We start from the raw sequence: 21,080 nt of genomic DNA, 5'->3' as shown, positions 1-21,080 counted from the left end.
GCCTTTCCCTGGAAGGCCCAGGGGTCCTTCTCATGCCAATGTCCAGGGTCTTGGGCCCAGAGGATAATGGTCTGGACTAGCTTGGCCCCTAACCCGCTGCAAGACCCACAGTGCTGGCCTCAGCTGTGCAATGCGGGAGGGGAGGGAGAAGGACAAATAAAGCTCCTCCTGCCGTTTCTAAGTAGAAAAAGGACATGGCTCCCCACTCTCCATGGTAGAAATCACGGCCATGTCAATTTTTGTTGTAACAAATTCCTAGAGGGAAAATCCTGGAAGAGAAAGGAAGGGAGAGGAAACGTGGCAAGGGTCACCACTCGCCCCGCAGTCTCTGGGCATGGGGATGTGCATCTGAGAAACCAGTTCCCAAGGACTGAGCGTTGTGGAGCAGGTCAGAGGGTGGGAGCGTTCTTCCAGGCTGGGGCGCAAAGGTGGGGGGTGACACCTGGGCCCCCCTGACACTGGCAAACCCCTTCGCTCAAGAGCCAGTGTCCGCTTCCTTCCCAGGCGCACCCTCCACCCTCAGCCCGCCCCGTCGCCGGGCCCGCCCAGCTCCCGCCGGGCGAAGGCCGCGGGGGCGGGCGCCGGCGCCTTCCTGCGCTGCCCTTGTATGGTGACCCGGGAGGCCGGCCCCCGGGTACTTAAGCCGCGGCACCGCCCAGGGCGCCCAGAACACTGGTATCGGGCAGCGCGGCCGCCGCGAGAGCCCAGAGCGCGCGGCGGGGGGACGAAGAAGCGCCGTGAGAGGGGCCACAGGAACCTGGGCCGTCGCTATGGGGCTGGAGGCAGCGCGCGAGCTGGACTGCGCGGCGCTGGGCGCGCTGCTGCGGGAGCCGCGGGAGGCCGAGCGCACGCTGCTGCTTGACTGCCGCCCGTTCCTGGCCTTCTGCCGGCGCCACGTGCGCCACGCGCGGCCCGTGCCCTGGAACGCGCTGTTGCGGCGCCGTGCGCGCGGCTCGCCCGCCGCCGCCCTCGCCTGCCTGCTGCCCGACCGCGCGCTGCGGGCGCGCCTGGCCCGCGGGGAGCTGGCCCGGGCCGTGGTGCTGGACGAGGGCAGCGCCTCGGTGGCCGAGCTCCCGCCCGACGGCCCCGCACACGCACTGCTCGCCGCGCTGCTGCCCGAGACCCGCGCGGGGCCCACGACCGTGTGCTTCCTGCGAGGTGAGCGCCGCCCGCGCCGGTCCTCCCCCCCCACCCCGCGCCAGCCCCCCACCCCGCCACCTCTGTCCCCGCCGAGCCCTCCACGCTAACCGCCCTCCCCCTCCCTGCAGGCGGCTTCGATGGCTTCCAGGCCTGCTGTCCGGATCTGTGCTCCGAGTCCCCCGCCCCGGCCATGCCGCCTGCTGGGGTCGAGAACAGTCGCTCTGACCCCAGGGTGCCCTTCTACGACCAGGTGAGTTGAGATCCGAGTTCCTTTCACCGCTCGCCCCCAACGCCCTCTCCCCGCATTTGCGGGATAGGCACCTCTGGGAAAGCGGGCTGTCTCTTGTGGATTCCAGGAGTCTCTCCCTGTCCACACTGTGTGTGTGTGTGTGTGTGTGTGTGTGTGTGTGTCCCCGCAGCAAACGGGAGCACATCTTTGTGTGTCTGGTGTGGACTGCTCATGTGTGCCTCTGCGAATGTGTGTCTGCAGCATATTTGGGGCTCCGACGGGGAGGTGTGTATTTGTGAGTGTGTACCTCTGTGTGTCCCCTTGTGCCCTCCTATTCCAGGGTGTGATCCTGGTCAGGATAGGCTGAGGGCTCCTCTTGCGGGGGGCCAGCCAGCCATGTCTGCCCCCAGGCCAGGGCTGAGAAGAGCTCCTCTTCATCCTTCCTTTTCTCCCCCCCCACGAAGGGCGGCCCTGTGGAGATCTTACCCTACCTGTTCCTGGGCAGCTGCAGCCACTCCTCCGACCTGCAGGGGCTGCAGGCTTGTGGCATCACAGCGGTCCTCAACGTCTCCGCCAGCTGCCCCAACCACTTTGAGGGCCTTTTCCGCTACAAGAGCATCCCGGTGGAGGACAACCAGATGGTGGAGATCAGTGCCTGGTTCCAGGAGGCCATAAGCTTCATTGGTAAGAGGGGACCCAAAGGGACACCCAGGTGAGGGGCCTGGGGCACCTGTCACCTCCCCTGCCTCCCTTCGTGTCTGACCCCCCTTTCCCCAACTCGCTTGCAGACTCAGTGAAGAACAGTGGAGGCCGGGTCCTGGTGCACTGCCAGGCGGGCATCTCACGCTCTGCCACCATCTGCCTGGCTTACCTGATACAGAGCCGCCGAGTGAGGCTGGACGAAGCCTTCGACTTCGTTAAGCAACGCCGGGGAGTCATCTCCCCCAACTTCAGTTTCATGGGGCAGCTGCTACAGTTTGAGACTCAGGTGCTGTGTCACTGAGGCAGGGCCCCATCATGCCGGCTCGCCCGGGCGGGGGGGGGGCCACCAATTCCCTCCAGTTCAGGGAAAGCTGCCCTTTCCCCGAAATTGGAAGAGCCCCCAGGTGGTGGTGCTGGGAATGCAGGAATTCTGGACTTTCTCACCTGGTGCTCTTCTGCTAGGTTTGAGGGCTGGCCCTCTTTCTGGGGACCAGCATGGAGGGCGTGTCTGCTTCCCCTCCCCCCTCTATCTTCTGGCAGAAACTAACTGGACTCTATACCTATGGATTCCCACGGGTCCCACCACCACGTTGAAGCCCTTGGCAGCCTGAGAGCTCCAAGGAACAAGCTGTGACAACCAGGAGCCCTGTGAGGGGGGAGGGGGGCCCACTACAGGCCTGGAGCCTGCGCCCTGTGCTCTGGGGAGCTGGGCGTCAGGGAAGTGCTGCGGCTGTTGCGTGTGGCCCTCTGGCCTGTGTGTGCGCGCGCGTGTGAGCATTTCACGCCTCTCTCGGTGCTGGAAAGTTTTTTGTGTTCAGCTGACATTTAACACTCCCTCCCCCACTTCCTCCCAGCCCCGTGGGTGGGGGTTGGCAACTTAGCACTTTATATTTATACAGAACATTGAGGATGTGTCAATAAAATATTGTTTTGTTTAAAAAACAACCTCTCAAACCCCTGGTCTCAAGTCAGTGCCTGGGAAAATGCTCAAAAGCCGTGTCTTCATCAGACCGCCCCTTTCCTTGTGCTGGCAGTGCTGCCAGAGGCGTGGAGGGAAGAGGGTGCTCGTGTCACGTCTCCCATAGGGCTCCAGTCGCCCTGTGTTGGTGTCCTAGCCCAGGCAGTGTTCTGTTTCCAGAGCTGACAGGTGGTTTCTGGGAGGCTGTGTCCAATCTTATTCCTGTTACTGGCTTTGGACCCTGTGGGGGGAAGCCTGTGTCCATGGCTCAGATCTCACTTCCTTTTCGGAACATGGATGGATATGTAAGTGTGTGCGCCTATGTATGTGGCTGTTCCCACAAGTGTGGGTGTCTGGTGTTCACAGTTTGCACGCACCTGCATGTCACGCATGCCTGAAGGTATCTGTGTGTGTGCCTGTGTGTGGCTCTTCCAGTGGCCGTGCGTGCGTGTGCTAGGCCAGGCCTCCTTTTCCCGACAGTAGGGCAACACAGCCTGTCCCGTCTCCTCTTGCATACCCAGGCTGGGCCCCCAGGCCTCGGAATGCCCGTTTGCGCTAGGGCTCACAGCAGCCTCTGTTCCAGAGTTCGTTTTTGTCCCCAGAAGCCATGTGGCCTGGTGTCCAGTGTGGAGAACATGTCACCAGGGATGGTCTTAGTTGCTCTTTACACCCACCCATCTAGCATGTCTTGATTGAATATTGGTTACTTGCCTGGCACGGGACTATGCTGTCCGGGGTGGCGTGAGTCACGGGCCCAGCCGGAGCCAGAAGTGGAGGGGTGCGTGCTGAGGCTGCCTGAAACAGGTGCTGTGATTTGCCTGGGAGCAGGGGTGTGGAGGCCCTTGAGGTCAGCTCTTGGACAGCTCCCCCTGCTTCATTCAGCATCCACTCCTGGCCACTCCGGAGCGTCGTCTGCCTAACTCTGTTTGTCCTTCCAAACTCAGCTCGAGGGTCCCCCCGCAGAATGCCGGCTCTTCTTCCTGGCATTCTGCCTGCCTGGCAGGGTACACCTGAGGGCTGGAGTTCGACGGTTAGGAGGCCAGGTTTGCTCCCCGCGTTTCAGTTTCTTGTCTATAAAACGAGGTTTTATCATTAGCCCCTCCCAGTTAGCGTGGTACGGAGAATGACACAAGTCGATCCATTTAAGAGGCTTAGCCCAGCACCTACACACAGTAGGTGCACAAGAAGTGCTAGCTACTGACAGCCTGTGAGGGGACTGTTCTCAGGTGTATAGCTGTGTGTCTCAGCCAGGCCAGGTGCTCACGAGGGCAGGGCCTGTGGTCTGCTCTGCCCTCGGCGCCCAGAGTCTGGCACAGGTTGGCACTCATTCCAACAGGCCTGGTAAAGGACGGAGTGGCCTGTCACCCGTGCCTTGTTCCCTCTGCTGTCTGGGGTGGGTGAGGCGCTCCCTGGTTGGAACTGAGCAGAGCTGGGCTTGCAATCAAGGCTTTCTTAGGCCCTGAGTGGGCTTCCCTTTGGACCTGCCAACAACACTTAGCTTGGGGTGGGAGTGAAGGGCAGCTGCGGCTCTGAGTCATCAGGGCCTTCCCACCACCACACAGTCCTATCTCACAAACAGCAGGACTGGTGGCTGAGGCCGCTGCCCACCCCCCTTCAGCCCTATCCCATCCCTTCCGCCCACCCCCCCACCCCAGCCTCCCTTACCTGTGTTTTTAAGTTTGTTTCTTTTTTTTTTTTTTTTTTAAGATTTTATTTATTTATTCGACAGAGATAGAGACAGCCAGCGAGAGAGGGAACACAAGCAGGGGGAGTGGGAGAGGAAGAAGCAGGCTCATAGCGGAGGAGCCTGATGTGGGGCTCGATCCCATAACGCCGGGATCACGCCCTGAGCCGAAGGCAGACACTTAACCGCTGTGCCACCCAGGCGCCCCTAAGTTTGTTTCTTTTTAATTTCTTTTCTTTTTTTTTGAGAGAGCGAGAGAGACAGAGAGAGAATGTGTGCAAGTGTGGGGGGGGGCAGAGGAAGAGAGAGAATCTCAAGCAGACGCCACATGCAGCCCCCTGCCAGGCTCCCTCTCACCACCCCGAGATCCTAACCTGAGCTGAAATCAAGAGTCTGTTACTTAGCCAACGGAGCCACCCAGGTGCCCCTTTCTCTCTCCCTCCTTCTTATTTATTTCTTAAAACCTTTAAAATTGTGGGGCGCCTGGGTGACTCGGTTGGTTGAGGAGCCCGCTCTTGATTTTGGCTCAAGTCGTGATCTCAGGGTCCTGGGATGAGCCCGGAGTTGGCTCAGCAGGGGGTCTGCTTGAGGATTAGCTCTCTCTGCTCCTCCCCCTCCCCCACCCCTGTTCACAGGCGCTCTCTCTCTCTCCTTCAGATACATAACTCTTTAAAAAAAAATTTAAATCGTGGTTAAAAATACACGGTAAGTCCGTCCTTATCGGAGGTTCTGCCTTCTGTGGTTTTAGTTGCCCATGGTCGACCACGGTCTGGAAGCAGATGACCCTCCTTCTGACACATCACGGGAAGGTCAGCAGTAGCCTAAGGCTCTCTCACAGCGCTACACCAAGCCCTTCACTTCATCGCACCACGTAGGCATTTTACCATCTCACATCATCACAAGAAGGGCAAGTTCAGTGCAATCAGGTATTTTGGGAGAGAGAGAGACCCTATTCACATAACTTTAATTACAGCATTTAGTAGTTGTTGTTAATCTCTTACTGTGCCTAACTCGTAAATTGAAGGTTCTCATAGGTATGTATGTATAGGAAAAAGTAGGGTTTGATATTAACCACAGTTTCAAGCATCCACTGGGGGTCCTGGAATGTATCCCCTGCAGATAAAAGGGGACTACGTATAACATAAAATTTACCATCTTCACTATTTTTTTAAGTAGGCTCCACGCCTTGCATGCAGCTCAACACCGGGCTTGAACTCATGACCCAGAGATTAAGACCTGAGCTGAGACTATGAGTCGGACACTGAACTGACTGAGCCACCCAGGTGCCCCATCATCTTTACTATTTTTAAGTGCACAGTAATGTTAAGCATACTCAAGCTCTCCAGAACTTTTCCATCTTGCAGAACTGCAGCTCTGTGCCTATTAAATGACAGCTCCCTGTTTCCCAGTTCCCCAGGCCCGGGCAACCACCATTCTCTTCCTGTCTCTGAATCTATGTGCCTCCTGTAAGTGGAATCGTACCGTATTTGCCCTGTTGAGAAGGGCTTATTTTGCTTTGCATAATGTCCTCTAGCCAAACTGCATTTCTTAACGGAGAATCTGTTTCTCTACCGGAGTGGGGTGATTATTAGGATGACTTCAGCAAGCTCTCATCGGAAGTGGCCAGTCCATGAATGTTTACATACACTAATACCTTGCCTGGGGGGCAGGGGCATCTGTCTGTTCTCCTGGCGGTTCTGACTCCTATCTTTTGAGAAATGCTGGATTCCAGGCATGGCAGGATGCTGAGAGACACGTGCGGACAGTGGCTGGTGACCTTGCCTCGGCTCTGTCACTTAGCTTCACTGGGGATTGGTGAGGGAGGTCCCCAAACCCTTCCCCTCCAGGATTTAAATCCAGGTGGGCCCCCTGGCTGACCAAGCTCTGAGAATGAGCCTCTCAGAGAGGCCCAGGAGCATAGAGGAGGAGGAATATGGGTAAAGAGCTTTAGTTTCTGGATCTGTGAAATGGGGGTAAATGCCGATTTTGCAAGGCTGTCGGGATGACAAGGGTAGCGTCCATGCAAGGGTCTCGGTATCCAAAAGCTCCCCCTCTCCGCATGGTAGGCTTCTGTGGGGGTGCTGGTTACGCCCGGGCGTTCAGTGTGTAAACTTTTCCAGATCCCCACACTTGTGATTATCTACTTTCCTCTATGTATATTAAAGTAAACGCTTATAAAAATTCGTGAACTTTTCCTCCTTCCACAGATAGCCTGGGGGTGCCTCGGTCTCAGGCAGCTTTTCCCATGTGTGAGTGCGGGGGGGGGGGGGGCGGGAAAGCGGTCTCCCCCTGTTGGAGGATGAGGTCCACCCCAGGGCGCCCGCCTCAGCACCCTTCTGTGATGTTTCTCTGCCCCCTGGTGGTGGGAGGGGACCTCATAAGGGGCACACTCTCCAGTGGTACCCTCCGACCCTGCACGGTGCTTTGTGCCTGGCTTCTCACCTTCTCCCCCACTTCAGCCAGGCTGGGAAGGATTTGACCAGGGTCGGGAAGGCTCCGGCCTGGGCTGGGGGTGGGGGTGGGGGTGGGGAACACAGGTAGGAGCGGGAGCGGCTGCAGGTGGAGTTGGCGGAGGTGGGGCTGCAGGTTGAGTTGGTGGAGGCGGGGCTGCAGGTGGGGGCTGGAGAAGACGCTATTTAAGCGGTGCGTGGGCGGCGGGGCTGGCGTTAAGTCTGCTATCAGGCGGGCCTGTCCTTGCGGGTGTTTGGGCTCCTGCTCGCTGCGGGAGCCCCCCATCCCCACCCCCGACTGCGTGAAAATGGGAGGCCTCTGGCCATGGGTGCTGGGTCTGCTCTGTTTGCCAGGTAAGTGGGCTGCCTCGCCCTTCTCGAGTTTCGGCTACACAGAGTGCGGGTAGAGGCGAGAGGGTGTGACTGGAGGCTTCAGGGATCCGAACTGATCTGAATAGCTTAGAGAATGGGCTCTCCAGGGATGTTCCCAGAAAGCCGCTCCAAGTGGCGCCAAGGGGAGGCCTCCTGAAGACCCTGAACACAGAGGCCTACCTGGCAGGAGGTGGAAGGTGTGGCACTCCAGACGCCCTCGTTCTGCTGGCGTGCCAGGCCTGCCCAGTCTGAGTCCACTTTCCAGAGGTCTGGGCTGAGAAGGGAGGCATGGGGGAGGGTCCGGACTAGCCCCACTGCCTTCAGTGTGCGTGTCTGAGGTCTGTCCCCGCCTCTCCTGTCCCTCCCCTACCTCATACACACAGATACTTGGAATCTGGGGTTGCTTTTTGGAGCCCAGTGTTGGTCCCCTTAAAGGAGCTCCTTCCTCAGATTGTCTAGGTCTTGTCACCAGCTGGGACTGAGGGGAGGCCAGGCAGTCTCCCAGGACTACTTTCTGGAGGCCTGCCTTTGTGAAGGGCCTGGTTCTGGTTGTCTGTCCACCCCCCCCCCCTCCGCCAAGTCCTGTTGTCCTCTCTCCCCAGTGAGGGCACTTCGGGCATCATGAGTATGCACTGTCTGGGCCAGGTTTGATCCTAGGAGCACCCTCCGCCTCCAGCTCCCCAGAGGCCTGTGGAACCAGCTTCTCAGAGGGCCTCAAACCTGAGGAGACCCAGACGTCCTGGGACAAGGACATCCCTGCGATTAACCAAGGTGAGGGCACCATGTCTTCTTGTGGGATGGAGGGGCTTTGAAGCGGTCCAGGTGGTGTGGTGAGGACCGTGCTGAACACACGGACGAGCAGAACCAGCTGGAAAGGAGCCAGCTCACTGGGCTCTGGATGAGCGGCTGTTCCTAGGTCTATGGGTGACTTTTTAAAAAGTCTATATTTCTGTATCTTCTCTACTGGCTTGTTATTTTATAAGAAGAGAGAAAAGCCTAGGTTTTTAAAAACGGCCTGATAAAAGTACGGGTCTTTGGGGTGCTCCATCTGGTGTTGACCTAAGTCATTAGTGGATGTTGGAGATGTCAGCCACCTGGGGCAGGATGGGCGGCAGGTGTGAGCGGGTGAGCTGGGGGGGGGGGCAGCCAAAGCAGCATGAGACCCCAGGCGTCTGGGGATCTCCGCTGAAGAAGGCCAGCATATAGATAACCCATAACCCGGGATGAAGCTGCTGGGATAAAAAAGACTGGAGTTTGGAGGTTGGAGCTGAAGCATTGGGGGGAGGGGTGACTTTGCCTGGAGGGATGAGAATCTCCTGAATGTGGTCTTGCCCTTTCTCTGTGAGCCGACATGGCGCCCCAGCATGGCTGAGCGGGAGCAGGGCTGTATGCCACCTTTCGGTGACTGTGACTGGTCTGGAGGTAGCTAGAACCAATCTGCAACTTCCCCGGCATTGATTTTTTTCAGCCGCCATACAGAACACTTAGCCAGGGCTGCCGGAGGCCCAACAGCTATCTGAGATGCCCTTTACTGGGAAGCACACGCCGTCCCCAGCTGCCGGGAATGTTGGCTGCTAAGGCCTCACAGCTGAAGGCCCTTGGCCAGGGGTGCCTGCGAAGCTACTCCCTCCCCTGCCCAGAGTGGCCCGCAGAGACTCATGGGGGCCATGGAGCGGCCCCTGGCCTCCGTGTGAGACAAGGGTGTGGTGCTGTTTGGGGTCCAGAGCTCCTGCGGAATCAGGCCGAGGCTGCAGTCCCGCAGAGCCTGGGTCTTCCCCAGCGCCCCCTCAATAAATCACTCGCAGGTACCTCCCCAGCTCCGGCTCTGCATCTAGGGAACCCCCCCCCCAACATACCTCAGGGCCAGACCCTCTTCTGGGACTCCTTGTAGGACTGACCTCTTAGTAAAGAGGCTGGGGAGAAGGGCTGCCAGCTGTGGCAAAAACTGAGGCTGGAGAGAAGCAGAGGCAGGCTGACGTGGGGAGGGAGAGAGCCGGAGAGCCAGGCTCACGGGGGCCAGACCCCGTCCTGCGATGGTGGTATGGGCTGGAATCGGTCACTTGTCCCTGCGAGGGCCCCGACTCACACAGATGGGGAGGATTAGATGGGGGATGTTCCCTGAGTGTGGCCTGAGCTGGAGAGGGGGATGACATAAGGGGCAGCTGGAGGAAAACGCCGCTCCTGATTAGCAGAGAGACCCAAGCATAGAGGGAGGAGTTGGGACTGGATTTGCATGGGCTGGGGAAGCCGTGGACTGTGTTTCAATGAGGGAGAGATGTGATTGGGCTGAGAAGCATCACGTATGTTTGTAGACTGGAGGCTCAGAGGGGCTGTATGACTTGCCTGAGGTCACACAGCCTGAGGGCCTAGGGAAGCTCCAGCCTCAGAGTCGGGAAGGACAGACTCCGGGGTTGCTGCTGGGCCTGTCCCTAGAGTCTGGACTCCGGTGGGCGTAGGGCATGGGCTCACCTATATCCCTCCCTTCTTCCCAGGGCTCATTCCAGAGGAGACCCCAGAGAGCAGCTTCCTCCTCGAGGGGGATATCCTTCGGCCAGTGAGTGTGAGCATGTATACACATGGGTGTGAATAACTTCACAGACCATGTTAGAGGCCTTGGAGCCCAGCCTCTGGTGTCATGGGGGTGCGACACATGAGGGATCCATCTGTTGCTCACAGCTTGGTAGATACCCCTTCTTGTTAAAGTCACAGTGAATATTCTAGTAGGTATCAGCCAGACTGAATGGGAGGGAGGGTAACATCGGCAGTGGTAACAGCAGTCAGCCTGAGAGGGCTTCCTGAAGGAGGGGGTTTGAGTCCTCAAGATCCAGCTCGGTACTCTGCCCAGAGCAGGTGTTCAGAAAGTACTGGAATGAAGGAAGAGATGAGCACAGACCAGCAGGGGCTGGTGGGAGGTGGTGGTGGGGAACCCCGGAGGTGGTAGCCACAGTCTGGACCTCAACCTGGTGGGAAGGGAGGGGTGGAGTCAGAAAGGGAGAAGGCTGGGTGGGAATTGGGGTGACTTGGCAGGCAGATGAGAATGCACGGTGTTCAGGAGAACAGGACCATCTTTTAAGTGACTGGGTGGCAGAGGTGTCCTCCTGAACAGGACTGTGACCTGGTGAGAGCAAGACGGTTTTGCTGTTTGGAGGCTGCCCGCTGTTGGCTCAACGTGAGGCTGGGCTGCAGAGCCAAAGGCTGGGGCTGGGGGGTTGGACGAGGCCCCTGTTCCTGGTCACCCAGTGAGCACTGGGAGGGGGAACAGAATCCAGTAAGACCTGTGGTAGCCAGCGGGGCAGGACCGGCTGGGGTGCCACAAAGCCTATGCTTCAGAGGGTTTCGGTTGGCGGAAGAGGGGGGGCAAGGGAGCTGCTAAGGCCAGGGGTGTTGCCTTAGCGTCAGCCTGAGCAGGACCCTGCTGCCTCTTTCCGTGGACGTTCGGGGATGCTCAGCTGCCGTCCGGGTTTCAGGAAGGACGGGGCTGCTGCTCCCTTTCTGAAGTGGGCCCCACCCTGGGACTGGCACTCCTCGTCAGCCTCTTCAGGAACAAGTCCTGGGTTTTGTTCTTCTGCCGATGGAATAAGTTACAGCTCTGTTCTGCAGAACACAGGGTCGTGTTGTGTATCGGAACTCACCTAGCAGGCCCCCGACGTCCCTCCATCCCCACCCTCCCATACCTGCATCCTGCTTCTCCTGTCTTCCTGGTTCTTGTGGCCTGAGACGTGGCACCTCCAGGGGCAAGAAGCCTATCTGGCCTGTGTCCCCAGAGGTCCCCGAACTGCCCTCTCTCTTCAGAGTCCCTTCCGGCTGTTCTCAGCGGGCAGCAACAAGTGGCCTAAGAACGGGGGGTTTGTGGAGGTCCCCTTCCTGCTCTCCAGCAAGTACGGTGAGTGGGCATGTGCACTCGGTCCCGGGAGCTGTGGGCCTCCCTGTGGCCCCGGCCTCTTACACCCCTGTGTAGCCTGCACTCCTCTGAAGTTCTTCCCTCTGCCTCTACTCGCCATCACCACCAGAGAGCCCCTTCCCAGGAAGAGAAGCCTTTACTCCGGAGGGCCCCCAGAGCTGGGAGGGCTAAAAGCCCGGAAGAGCTGATGGGGGTCCCTAGGGCTATTTGCTCCATCTCAAGGCCAAACGGCCCAGACGACTGGGACCTACCCAGGGTGGCACAGTGAGGGCCTGTCTGGGACCCAGCTTCCCCCTCCGCCTCCCCCCACGACACTCAGGCTGCCCTTTCTTGACATTTCCATTTTGGAAGAATGCTTGGAAGCTCCGTTCCCACCCTGCGTGCAGACTTGTGAGGCGTCACGAGGGCTCTGGGGGTCTCTGCTGGAGGTTCAGCCAGGGTGTCCCCTCCCCCAGACAAACCCAGCCGCGAGGTCCTCCTGAAGGCATTTGCCGAGTTTGAACGTGTCACCTGCATCAGGTTTGTCGCCTACCAGGGCCAGAGAGACTTCATTTCCATCATCCCCATGTCTGGGTATGTGCTCCCGGGGGCGTGGGGGGGAGGGACTTTCTCTGTGTTCTTCTGAGTTCAGCCGGGATTTACCCAAGCCAGCGTCTAAAATCTGTTTCTGGGCCTGGCTTCCCAGGTCCAAAGCCGCTCCGCCCATTGAGTGGTTTGCCGGGTGGGAGCCGGGCCCACAGATACTCGGGGCAGAAGGTGGAGAAGGAGGGGAATGAGGTGCTTGACCCTCCTCCCAAAACGCTCTGAGGAGACTTCATGGTCTGGGGAATGGGCACGGCTTCTGCGGGACCCACCTGGCCTCGGCTCCGGGTGCAGGAGCCACCGGATACCGGGCAAGCGCTTAACTTCTGAGGCTCTCCTGCCTGCTCGGAAATGGGCGTGATGGCAGTACCCACTTCCTAGCTTGTTAGGGACCGAAGATCACGTGTGAGAGCGTAGACTTGGGGACCCCTGGATGGGGACATTCGTTCAATGAGCTGCTTCTGTTATCGGTGCTCCTCTCCACCCCTCTGTCCTCCTTGTACCCCAGGGTGGGAGTGGGAATTCCGTGTACCCATTTTACAGATGGCCGGGCAGTGAAGGGACTTGGGAACTGCAAGCCTAGAACCTAGAACGGGGACTACCTGTTGGTGGTCATTCATCTCAGGACTTGGGAGAGGAAGGGGAGGGGGGCCTGCTCTGCATCCCGGGGCTGGCGCCTACCCAGTGCTCTCTTCTGGCCCTGCAGGTGTTTCTCCAGCGTGGGACGCAGTGGAGGGATGCAGGTGGTGTCCCTGGCACCTACCTGTCTCCAGAAAGGCCCAGGCATTGTCCTGCATGAGCTCATGCATGTGCTGGGCTTCTGGCATGAGCACTCCCGGGCTGATCGGGACCGCTATATTCGAATCAACTGGAACGAGATCCTCCCAGGTAAGCCAAATCGTGCACAGCACAGGCTGGACATGGGGATCCTGGGGTGCGAGGGCACCAGCCAGGGCCTGACTTGCCTGCCACTTTAGAAGAGGTCATCCGTCTTTCTACCACAAGGAAGGTGGGGCTCCTGCCTCTCCTCGAGCCCTGGAGGTTGTCCAGCTACTACTGCTCTGGGCTCCGAGCCTTCCATCTGTCCGCCCGTAGTCCTGCCTGAGCTAGGGCATCGCTATTGGCTTTGTCTCCTTTTTTTTCCCCCCTCTCACGAACACAGCCAGTTAGCTGAGGTTGGAGTTGGTGGTATCCTTTGACCCTTGTTCATTGCGTATGCACCTTGCAGTCCTTCCTGTGCCAGACGCTGCTGGGTGGGGTTGGGGTAGCGGCTGTGTTCCAGCTGCAGCCGTGGAGCCAAGACCGAAGCCCTGGAAGTAGTGGGCTGTGTGTGCCAAGTGTCTGATGCGGGAGGCTGAGGCCAGCCCTGCAGGGGCTCAGTCCTTGTGAGCTGGGCACCAACGGGCATGTGGGACAGAGGAAGCCCGGGGAGACCATGTCCCAGAAGGTGGCAGTGGCAGAGCTGAGGCTGGTTTGGGGAGTGGGCCACTGTGTTGCATGCCATGGGCAGGAGCTGAGTGCTGGGCATCTGGTCTTGGGAATGGTGGGATCCCTCGCTTGTGGTGGGGGAGGTGACAGCCTGAGTCAGGAGGTAAGAAGAGTAGAGACCATTGCTTCATGAGGGAGGGAAGTAGAAGAGATACACCATCAGGAATTTGGTCTGGGGGAATGTGGGGGGAAGGGGAAGGGTTGGAAGACTTCCTGTAAGCGGAGAGCTTCTGGTGTGAGTGCCTCTGCTGCTGTTGTGGGGTGAGCCAGGTGAAATGGGTGGGGGAGGGTACTCAAGAGACCAGCATGCATGGAGCCCCTGAGAAAGGGTGCCATGTGGGGGGAACTTAGGTAGCACCTTATAATGAGACAAGGGATGGAGTTTGAGATCCGAGACTAGCCTAAGGAAGAAGGGTGATGATAGTGACTATACCCTGAAAATAGAGACTTCAGTCCTTCCAAGTGCTCATGGAATACTTGGGAAAACTTACCATATGATAGAAAAACTTCATATTTGAAAAAGAGTTATTTCAAATGTTTCGATTTTAATATAAAATTAAAAAATAACAAAACCAAAAACATCTACTTAGAAATTAAAGTTTAAAAAACAACAGTAATAATCCTTTCTTTTAGCTCCAGGGTTAAAGAATTGCAGGAATTCTTTTTAAGCCTTTTTTTTTTTAATTTTTTTTTTAAAGATTTTATTTATTCGACAGAGATAGAGACAGCCAGCGAGAGAGGGAACACAGGCAGGGGGAGTGGGAGAGGAAGAAGCAGGCTTCCAGCGGAGGAGCCTGATGTGGGGCTCAATCCCATAACGCCGGGATCATGCCCTGAGCCGAAGGCAGACGCTTAATTGCTGTGCCACCCAGGCGCCCCAAGAATTGCAGGAATTCTTAAAAAAACAAAAACAAAACCCCAACACACTAGAACTGATGGTTCTCAGCTAAAGCAATGCTCAGGGAAAATGTGTGGACTTAAATACTTATATCAATAAAAATAGAAAAAAATAAGCCTTTCAATCCAGGTTAAGAAAAAGGAAAGCAGGGGGGAATTAATGAAGTTAAAAGCAGAAATGAATGAATTAGAAAACCAACAGCACTCCTAAACTTGCGTGGTTTTCTTAAGCGATTTTCCCCATTTATTAAGAATGAAGAAAAATGAGAATACATTTGTATTACGTACAGGGCAAACTGCTAAGATATACAAACTAATGACAGTAATGAACTGGGGATGGGGAGGCAGACACTCAGAAGGGGGATGGAGTGGGAGGCTTATTATAGATCAATGTTTCTTGACTTTTGAACCAGATGAATATAGTGCCTGTTCAAAAGTGTTTAATGGCTTAAGGGTTTTTTTTTTTTTTTAAATTTTTTTTTTAAAGATTTTATTTATTTACTCATTTGACAGAGATAGAGACAGCCAGCGAGAGAGGGAACACAAGCAGGGGGAGTGGGAGAGGAAGAAGCAGGCTCATAGCGGAGGAGCCCGACGTGGGGCTCGATCCCACAACGCTGGGATCACGCCCTGAGCCGAAGGCAGACGCTTAATCGCTGTGCCACCCAGGCGCCCCTAATGGCTTAAGGGTTTTTAAAAGGAAAGATGAAGAACTCTCTAGAGGCACATACGGCAGTGATGGGGAAAAGGGGGTGCTCTGGCCAGTGGGGAAGTGCTGGACTCAAACCTGAGAAAGAGCAAGGTGGCTTGCTGCTGGGAAGCGGGAGTTCAACAGCAGATGATGGGCTAGCAGGTCTCTGAAGCCGGGTTGAAGGGTAGGTACTCTATCTCTCGGGTCGGGGGCGTGGAAGACACTGAGTAGTGTGCGACCCCGTGGAAAGTGTAGGTTCGGCAAAGATCGTTACATCCAGGTGAGCTCGAGTGGGGCAGGAAGTGGAGGGCATTCCTCAGGAGTCAGGAGGTCCCTGTGCTTCCACACCAGCTAGTGCAGGTCTGGACCCCTCCTGGGGGGGGGAGGGGAAGAGTAGCAAGTAAAGGCACCAAGGAGGTGGGGACCAGGGACTGGTATAGGGGAGGGCACATCTGGCTATAGTTTTGGACCCCTCAGCTCACATAGGTTACAAGTTCCTGGAAGACCCCTATCCCCCAACCCCTCACTCCCCTGCTCTCTTCCCCCATCACCAAGTTTTGTGGTTGTTCCTCCTCCTTCCCTCCACCCCCTAGGCTTTGAAATCAACTTCATCAAATCTCGGAACAGCAACATGCTGGTGCCCTATGACTACTCATCAGTGATGCACTATGGGAGGTGAGGACCCCTTTCCCTTCCTTCCTCCCTTCTTTGCTGCCCTGCCAGCCCTCACTGTGATCTGGACTCAGGTCCCCATCTGCTGGGTTTCAGGCTTGCCTTCAGCCGCCGTGGGCTGCCCACCATCACACCGCTCTGGGCTCCCGGTGTCCACATTGGCCAGCGATGGAACCTGAGCACCTCGGACATCACACGGGTCCTCAGGCTTTACGACTGCAGCCCGAGTGGCCAAGGTCCCCATGGAGGAGGTGAGTGACAAGGGGCAGAGTGATCCGAGGCGTCCGGAGCAGGCTCCTCTGTTGAGGTGATGTCCAGGAGGGCGAAGTGGTAGCACTGAGGTTGCAGAGGTGAGCAGGGCAAAATCATCAGGGGTTCGCCTCAAGAGATGTAGAAAAAGCATTTGAAAATTCTCACTTGTGATTAGAAACTCTTAGTAAATAGGAATAGAGGTCCCTTTCTTAACCCTAACACGGGTATCTACCCAAATCCCAGAGCAAAAATCACTTCTAATGTTAAAGCGCTAAAATCAGGACCAAAACAAGTTCTTCCACTCTTGTCCTGTCTGTTCAGTGCTGTAGTGAAGGTCTTAGCCACTGCAGTGCATAAAGAGAAATAATGAGAATCGGAGGATTGGGAAGGAGGCAAAAACTGTCACTGTTCATAGATGATTATCTACATTGAAAGCAACAAAACCTATTAAATTATTGGAAGCAATAAGAGTTTTATCTTAAAAGATTTATTTTTGGGGGGAGGGGCACAGGGAGTGGGGGGGGTAGAGAGAATCTCAGGCGGACTTCCTGCTGAACCTGATGCGGGGCTTGGTACCATGACCCTGAGATCATGACCTGAGCCCAAACCAAGAGTGGGACGTTCAATTGACAGAGCCACCCAGGCGCCCCAGCAATGAGCATTTTAAAAGGTAGATGTATAGAAATATGATTTCTATAGTGATTGCATCGATAGTTGGAAAACATAATTTTTAAAAAACCCATTATAATAGCAATAATGTCCCAAGGAATCAATCTGACAGTTCCATAAAAAGTTCTATGGAAAATTAGCCTTTATTAAAATCAAAGATTTTTAAATACGTAGAGATATGTATCCTGTTCATTAATAGGAAGGCGATATAAAAATGTCAATTCCGATCCATAGATTCACTCAATTCCCACTGAAAATCCCAAGAAGTTTTTTTTTTTTTTTTGGCAATCTTGGCAAGGTGATTCTAAAACTTATATAAAAACACCAGAGGTGGGACGCCTGGGTGGCTCAGTTGGTTAAGCGTCTGCCTTCGGCTAAGGTCATGATCCCAGAGTCTTGGGCTCGAATCCCACATCAGTCTCCCTGCTCAGTCGGGAGCCTGCTTCTCCCTCTTCCCTCTGCCTGCCACTCCCCCTGCTTGTGCTCTTTCTGACAAGTAAAAAAAATAAAATCTTATTAAAACACAAGGCAAATAATAGCCAAGATACTCTTAAAGAAAAATAAAGTGGAGGGACTTGCCCTACCAGATATCGAGATATATAGTTTATAAAATAGATTTATAGAAATGTATACCATACAAAATATATACATGAAATGTATGTAATGTTAAATGCATATCTCTGGTGCAGGGGTAGACAATTGCCCATTGAGACAGAATGGAGAGTCCATAAATGAATCCTACTCAGAAGTAGAGCCTTGGTAAAGGGGCACTGCTAATCATTAGGGAAAGAATAGCCATTAAGTAGCTCTAAGATGACTAGTTATCTGTCAAAAAAATTCCCAGCTCATGCACAAATACATCTCAGATATATACCAGACTTCCATGTAAATAGAAAAAAATTTTAGGAAAAATAGTAAAATGCTTATGACCTTGGGATAGGTAAGGGTTTCTTTAATAAGACACACACAAAGCAAACCATGAAACTGGAAAGATTCACAAGTCCAACTACATTAATAATACTGTGTGGTTATTCTAGCATAACTACTAATCTAAAGACGAAGTGAAAATGCAAGTTACAAATCAGAGCTTTTGTAACACATAACGAATTGTACCCCAAATACATAATGTTATGTAATTTACATAATATATATAATGAACATAATAAGAAAAAGCTGGAAGAGTACAAAGTAGAAAAACAGGCAAGAGACCTAACAAACCTCTCACAGAAGAAACCAAATGAGAAGTCAACACAAGACGTTCCATGTCCCTCACGTGTACATGAGTGCCCCCAACCCCAGCTCTAGAGAACTGCCAATCTACATTCTGTCTCTCTAGGTTTGCCTATTCTGGAAATTTCCTGTAAATGGAATCCTACGGTACATGATGTTTTGTGACAGGCTGCTTTTACTTCGCATGATGTTTTCAGGGCTCATCCATATTGTATCATGTATGAGTTCTTCATTCTTTTATTGTCAAATGACCCTTCATTGTATGGACATAGGACATTTTGTTCATTCATCAGCTGAAAGATCTTTGGGTTATTTCTACTTTTTGGCTATTATGATTAATGCTACTACGAATATTTGTGTATACGATTTTATGTGAACATGTCTTTTTCCTTTGGATTTACACTTAGGAATAGATGGCTGGGTCCTATGGTAACTCTGGATTTAAAGGCTATGGTTTTCAAATTGGCCGCATCATTTTTCCCTCCCACGAGCAGTGTAGGAGGGTTCAAATCTCTCCATGTCCTTGCCAACACTTGCTTTTATCTGTTCTTCAGATTATATTGGTCCTAAGCGGGTATGACGTGGTGTCTCATTGTTTTGATCTGTTTCCCTAATGATCTCTTCATGTGCTTATTGGTCATCTATGTGTCCTCTTCGAGAAATGGGTTTAAAACCTTCTGGAGGTTTTTCACTTGGGTTGTCTTTCCATCGCTGAGTTGTAGGAGTTCTTTGTGTATTCTAGGTAAATGTCCCTTATCAGACTTGTCATTTGGAAATATTTTTCTCACATTCTATAGGTTGATGGTGTCCTGTGAATGCAAACATTTTTAATTTCGATGGGGGTCTAACTTCTCTATCCTTTGTGCTTTTGTTGTCCTATCTGAGTAGCCTTCGCCTAACCCAAGGTCATGAAAATTTAATCCCAAGTCTTTTGCATGTGACTATCTGGTTGTCCTAGCATCATTTCTTATGCATTTCTTTCCCATACGTAATATCAAATATTACATACTTTTTTTAAAAAAAGATGTGGCAAGAGCTTTGTGGGTAACTATTCTAGGGGTTGGACTACCATGAGGAATGGAACTGGGAGGTGGCTGGAAGGGGCTGTGGGTCAAGAGAAGGCTTATCATGATGGTAGACATTCAAGCATGTTTAGATGCTGAAATGACCCAATGGAGAAGGAAAAAGGGTGCATTCAGAGGGCAGAGCGAAGAACATCTAGAACATTTGGGTAGGAGCCGCCCTTGGTGGATAGGTGTCCAAGCATATGTCTGCGCTTCCTTGGACCTAATGAGAAGGAAGACGGGAGCAGACCTAACCTCGTATGTGGATCCTGACGTGCAGATGTGTGGGCTTCGAGGGCCTTGTCACAAAGCCTGACATGAGGTCATTAGCCTGGAGGTTGGGGAGAAGGGAATGGATGTGAAGGGTAAGGCGTGATGCTGCTGACTAGAGACCAGTTCGAGACCCCTCACAGGGCTGTGGGTGGTGCTGGGGCAGCTGGCGGCCAGGGGAAGGCATGGTGTGGGTGGGCACCTGGGTGCTCCAGGACTGGGACTTTATGGGCAGGTGTGACACAGGGGAAGGTGCTTGAGTATTTGCAGTGAGGGCTGTGGACCGCAAGCCGGGTGCGAAGAGCGGTCTGGAAGCGAGGAGGTGGCAGGGCAGGATGACCTTGGGGTCCATGCGATCGGGGGGGGGGGGGGCTGAAGAGTTGTGGTATTTCAACAAGTGAGCTTAGAAGTGCCGGAGTGGGCAACCAGGAACAGAGACTTCTTCAGTGGTGGTTTCTGGTGCTGACCTGCCTGGGGGCGGGGATGAGCTGCGAGGTCCATGGGACCAAGAGGGAGAAGAGTGGCTGGTTGAAGCAGATCAACCCTCATATGGTCGGTGTGTGCTGACGGAAGATTGGGCTGCTTGCGAAGCTTTCGGTGCACGGGCAGGCGTGATGGCGGTGAGAGGGGCCTGGCCAGATAGAACTGGGGCTTAAGATGAAGTCTTCTGGAACTCGAGCCGTGGTCCAGGGGTGGCTGTGAGGAGCAAGGCAGCCCCGTCCCGCTGCGTGCGTGTGTGTGTCTGTCTGACCGTGGTGGAGGTGGTTAGGAGTGCAGGAGAAGCTCTGCGGGAGAGGCCGGGGGGCGCTCGGGACAGGGGCCCCAGGAGGTGCCGGGACAGCGAGGGCTGCACTGCTGTCAGTGCTCGGCTATCTGGCGAGGTGACCGTCAGGAGCTTGGGGTCCGGGCAGAAGGTCATGGAAGACCCCCGTGGCCTCACTGCTGGTGGTGACTGAGACAAGAGGGGAGGGAGTGGGATGGTTCTGCGGTCCTTGTCTGTCAGTGGGAGTGGAGAATGTGGGTCTTGAAGGTGTGGAGCGACGGCTGAGCAGGGGCGGGCAGGCTGGCTCCAGCGAGCTGCGAATGAGACTCAAGACGGCCCTGGCGCTCTACAGCCGGGCTGCACCTTTTCCTTCTGTGATTCTGGGACATAACCTCCTGTCTTTCCCGCTTCAGGGTTCCAGCCCCACAGCGATGGTGGGAGCCCTACCCCTGCCTCTACACCATACCTGCAGCGGCTTCTGAAGGCGTTGTTGGCAGAATCTGGGAGCCCCGACGCCAGTGGCCCCAAGGCTGGAGGCCAGCGTGTTGCTGCAGGGCCGGGAGAGAGCTCACGTAGCTGGGAACTCCCTGCGCCGAGGAAGTTCGCTCTGGAGGCCTCTGCGGGGCTGCTTCAGACCCCAGCTTCCTCCCTGAACTCCAGGCCTGGAGCAGGTGTTCCTGGTATTTCTCTAGATACATCCTGGCCGGCCCGAGTGCCCTCTGTACACCCCCAACCACGTCTCCAGAAGCAGAAGACCAGCTAGTGCCTATTCGGGATGCTCTGGGGACCCCAGCTCTGCCAGGAGCACATGTACCTGAAAGTCCTTTCAGGGGGCTGCCCAGAGGTCGAGCCCTTGGCTTCTGTCCCCAAGTGGGAAGGGCATCCTCTGTCTAGAAGAGCTGGGTTGTGTAACCTCTGGCCTTTCCGGGCAGTACCTGGTCTTCCAGCCCCAACCTGAGGCCTGGACTCTCCCTCTGTCCCTTCCTTCCCATATGTTCTCCTGAAGGCTCCTGGGGACAAAGGGTACTTCTAGGTCTATTGGGGGAAAGCAGGTCTGCCAAGAGAT

The 21,080-nt window shown here is 54.9% G+C and overlaps 2 protein-coding genes across 3 annotated transcripts; both read left to right on the top strand.

Moving 5' to 3' along the window:
- The first annotated feature begins 685 nt into the window (after positions 1-685).
- DUSP2 (dual specificity phosphatase 2) lies at positions 686-4,143 on the top strand. The gene is made up of 4 exons (XM_045808797.2): positions 686-1,158; positions 1,269-1,390; positions 1,834-2,053; positions 2,158-4,143. Exons 1-4 carry the CDS (start codon positions 771-773, stop codon positions 2,370-2,372), a joined length of 945 nt encoding a protein of 314 aa, XP_045664753.1. The 5' UTR covers positions 686-770; the 3' UTR covers positions 2,373-4,143.
- A 3,261-nt stretch (positions 4,144-7,404) lies between these two features.
- ASTL (astacin like metalloendopeptidase) lies at positions 7,405-20,905 on the top strand. Of its 2 annotated transcripts, none has more exons than XM_045808855.2 (9): positions 7,405-7,517; positions 8,181-8,306; positions 10,028-10,089; positions 11,328-11,418; positions 11,892-12,009; positions 12,725-12,906; positions 15,688-15,769; positions 15,863-16,017; positions 20,428-20,905. In XM_045808855.2, exons 1-9 carry the CDS (start codon positions 7,472-7,474, stop codon positions 20,775-20,777), a joined length of 1,212 nt encoding a protein of 403 aa, XP_045664811.2. In that variant the 5' UTR covers positions 7,405-7,471; the 3' UTR covers positions 20,778-20,905. The 2 variants fall into 2 exon arrangements, with proteins under 2 accessions (XP_045664811.2, XP_087719338.1); XM_087863212.1 differs by lacking the exon at positions 20,428-20,905 and adding an exon at positions 18,024-18,948.
- The last annotated feature ends 175 nt before the right edge of the window (positions 20,906-21,080 follow it).

Source organism: Ursus americanus, chromosome 7 (genome assembly GCF_024610735.1).
Source record: "Ursus americanus isolate L20-20 chromosome 7, mUrsAme1.1.p, whole genome shotgun sequence".
Classification (NCBI taxonomy): Eukaryota; Metazoa; Chordata; class Mammalia; order Carnivora; family Ursidae; genus Ursus; species Ursus americanus.
The sequence above is the reverse complement of the archived record's forward strand: the minus strand, read 5'-3'. Positions and strand labels throughout refer to the sequence as shown.

Excerpts from the sequence above, each read along its gene's own strand:
- ASTL (XM_045808855.2), top strand. The coding sequence starts at position 7,472 with ATGGGAGGCCTCTGGCCATGGGTGCTGGGTCTGCTCTGTTTGCCAG. Across the intron at positions 11,419-11,891 it reads CCTGCTCTCCAGCAAGTACG|ACAAACCCAGCCGCGAGGTC; the intron begins GTGAGTGGGCAT and ends CCCCTCCCCCAG. Across the intron at positions 12,010-12,724 it reads TCCATCATCCCCATGTCTGG|GTGTTTCTCCAGCGTGGGAC; the intron begins GTATGTGCTCCC and ends CTGGCCCTGCAG.
- DUSP2 (XM_045808797.2), top strand. The coding sequence starts at position 771 with ATGGGGCTGGAGGCAGCGCGCGAGCTGGACTGCGCGGCGCTGGGCGCG. Across the intron at positions 1,391-1,833 it reads GGGTGCCCTTCTACGACCAG|GGCGGCCCTGTGGAGATCTT; the intron begins GTGAGTTGAGAT and ends CCCCCCACGAAG. Across the intron at positions 2,054-2,157 it reads GGAGGCCATAAGCTTCATTG|ACTCAGTGAAGAACAGTGGA; the intron begins GTAAGAGGGGAC and ends ACTCGCTTGCAG.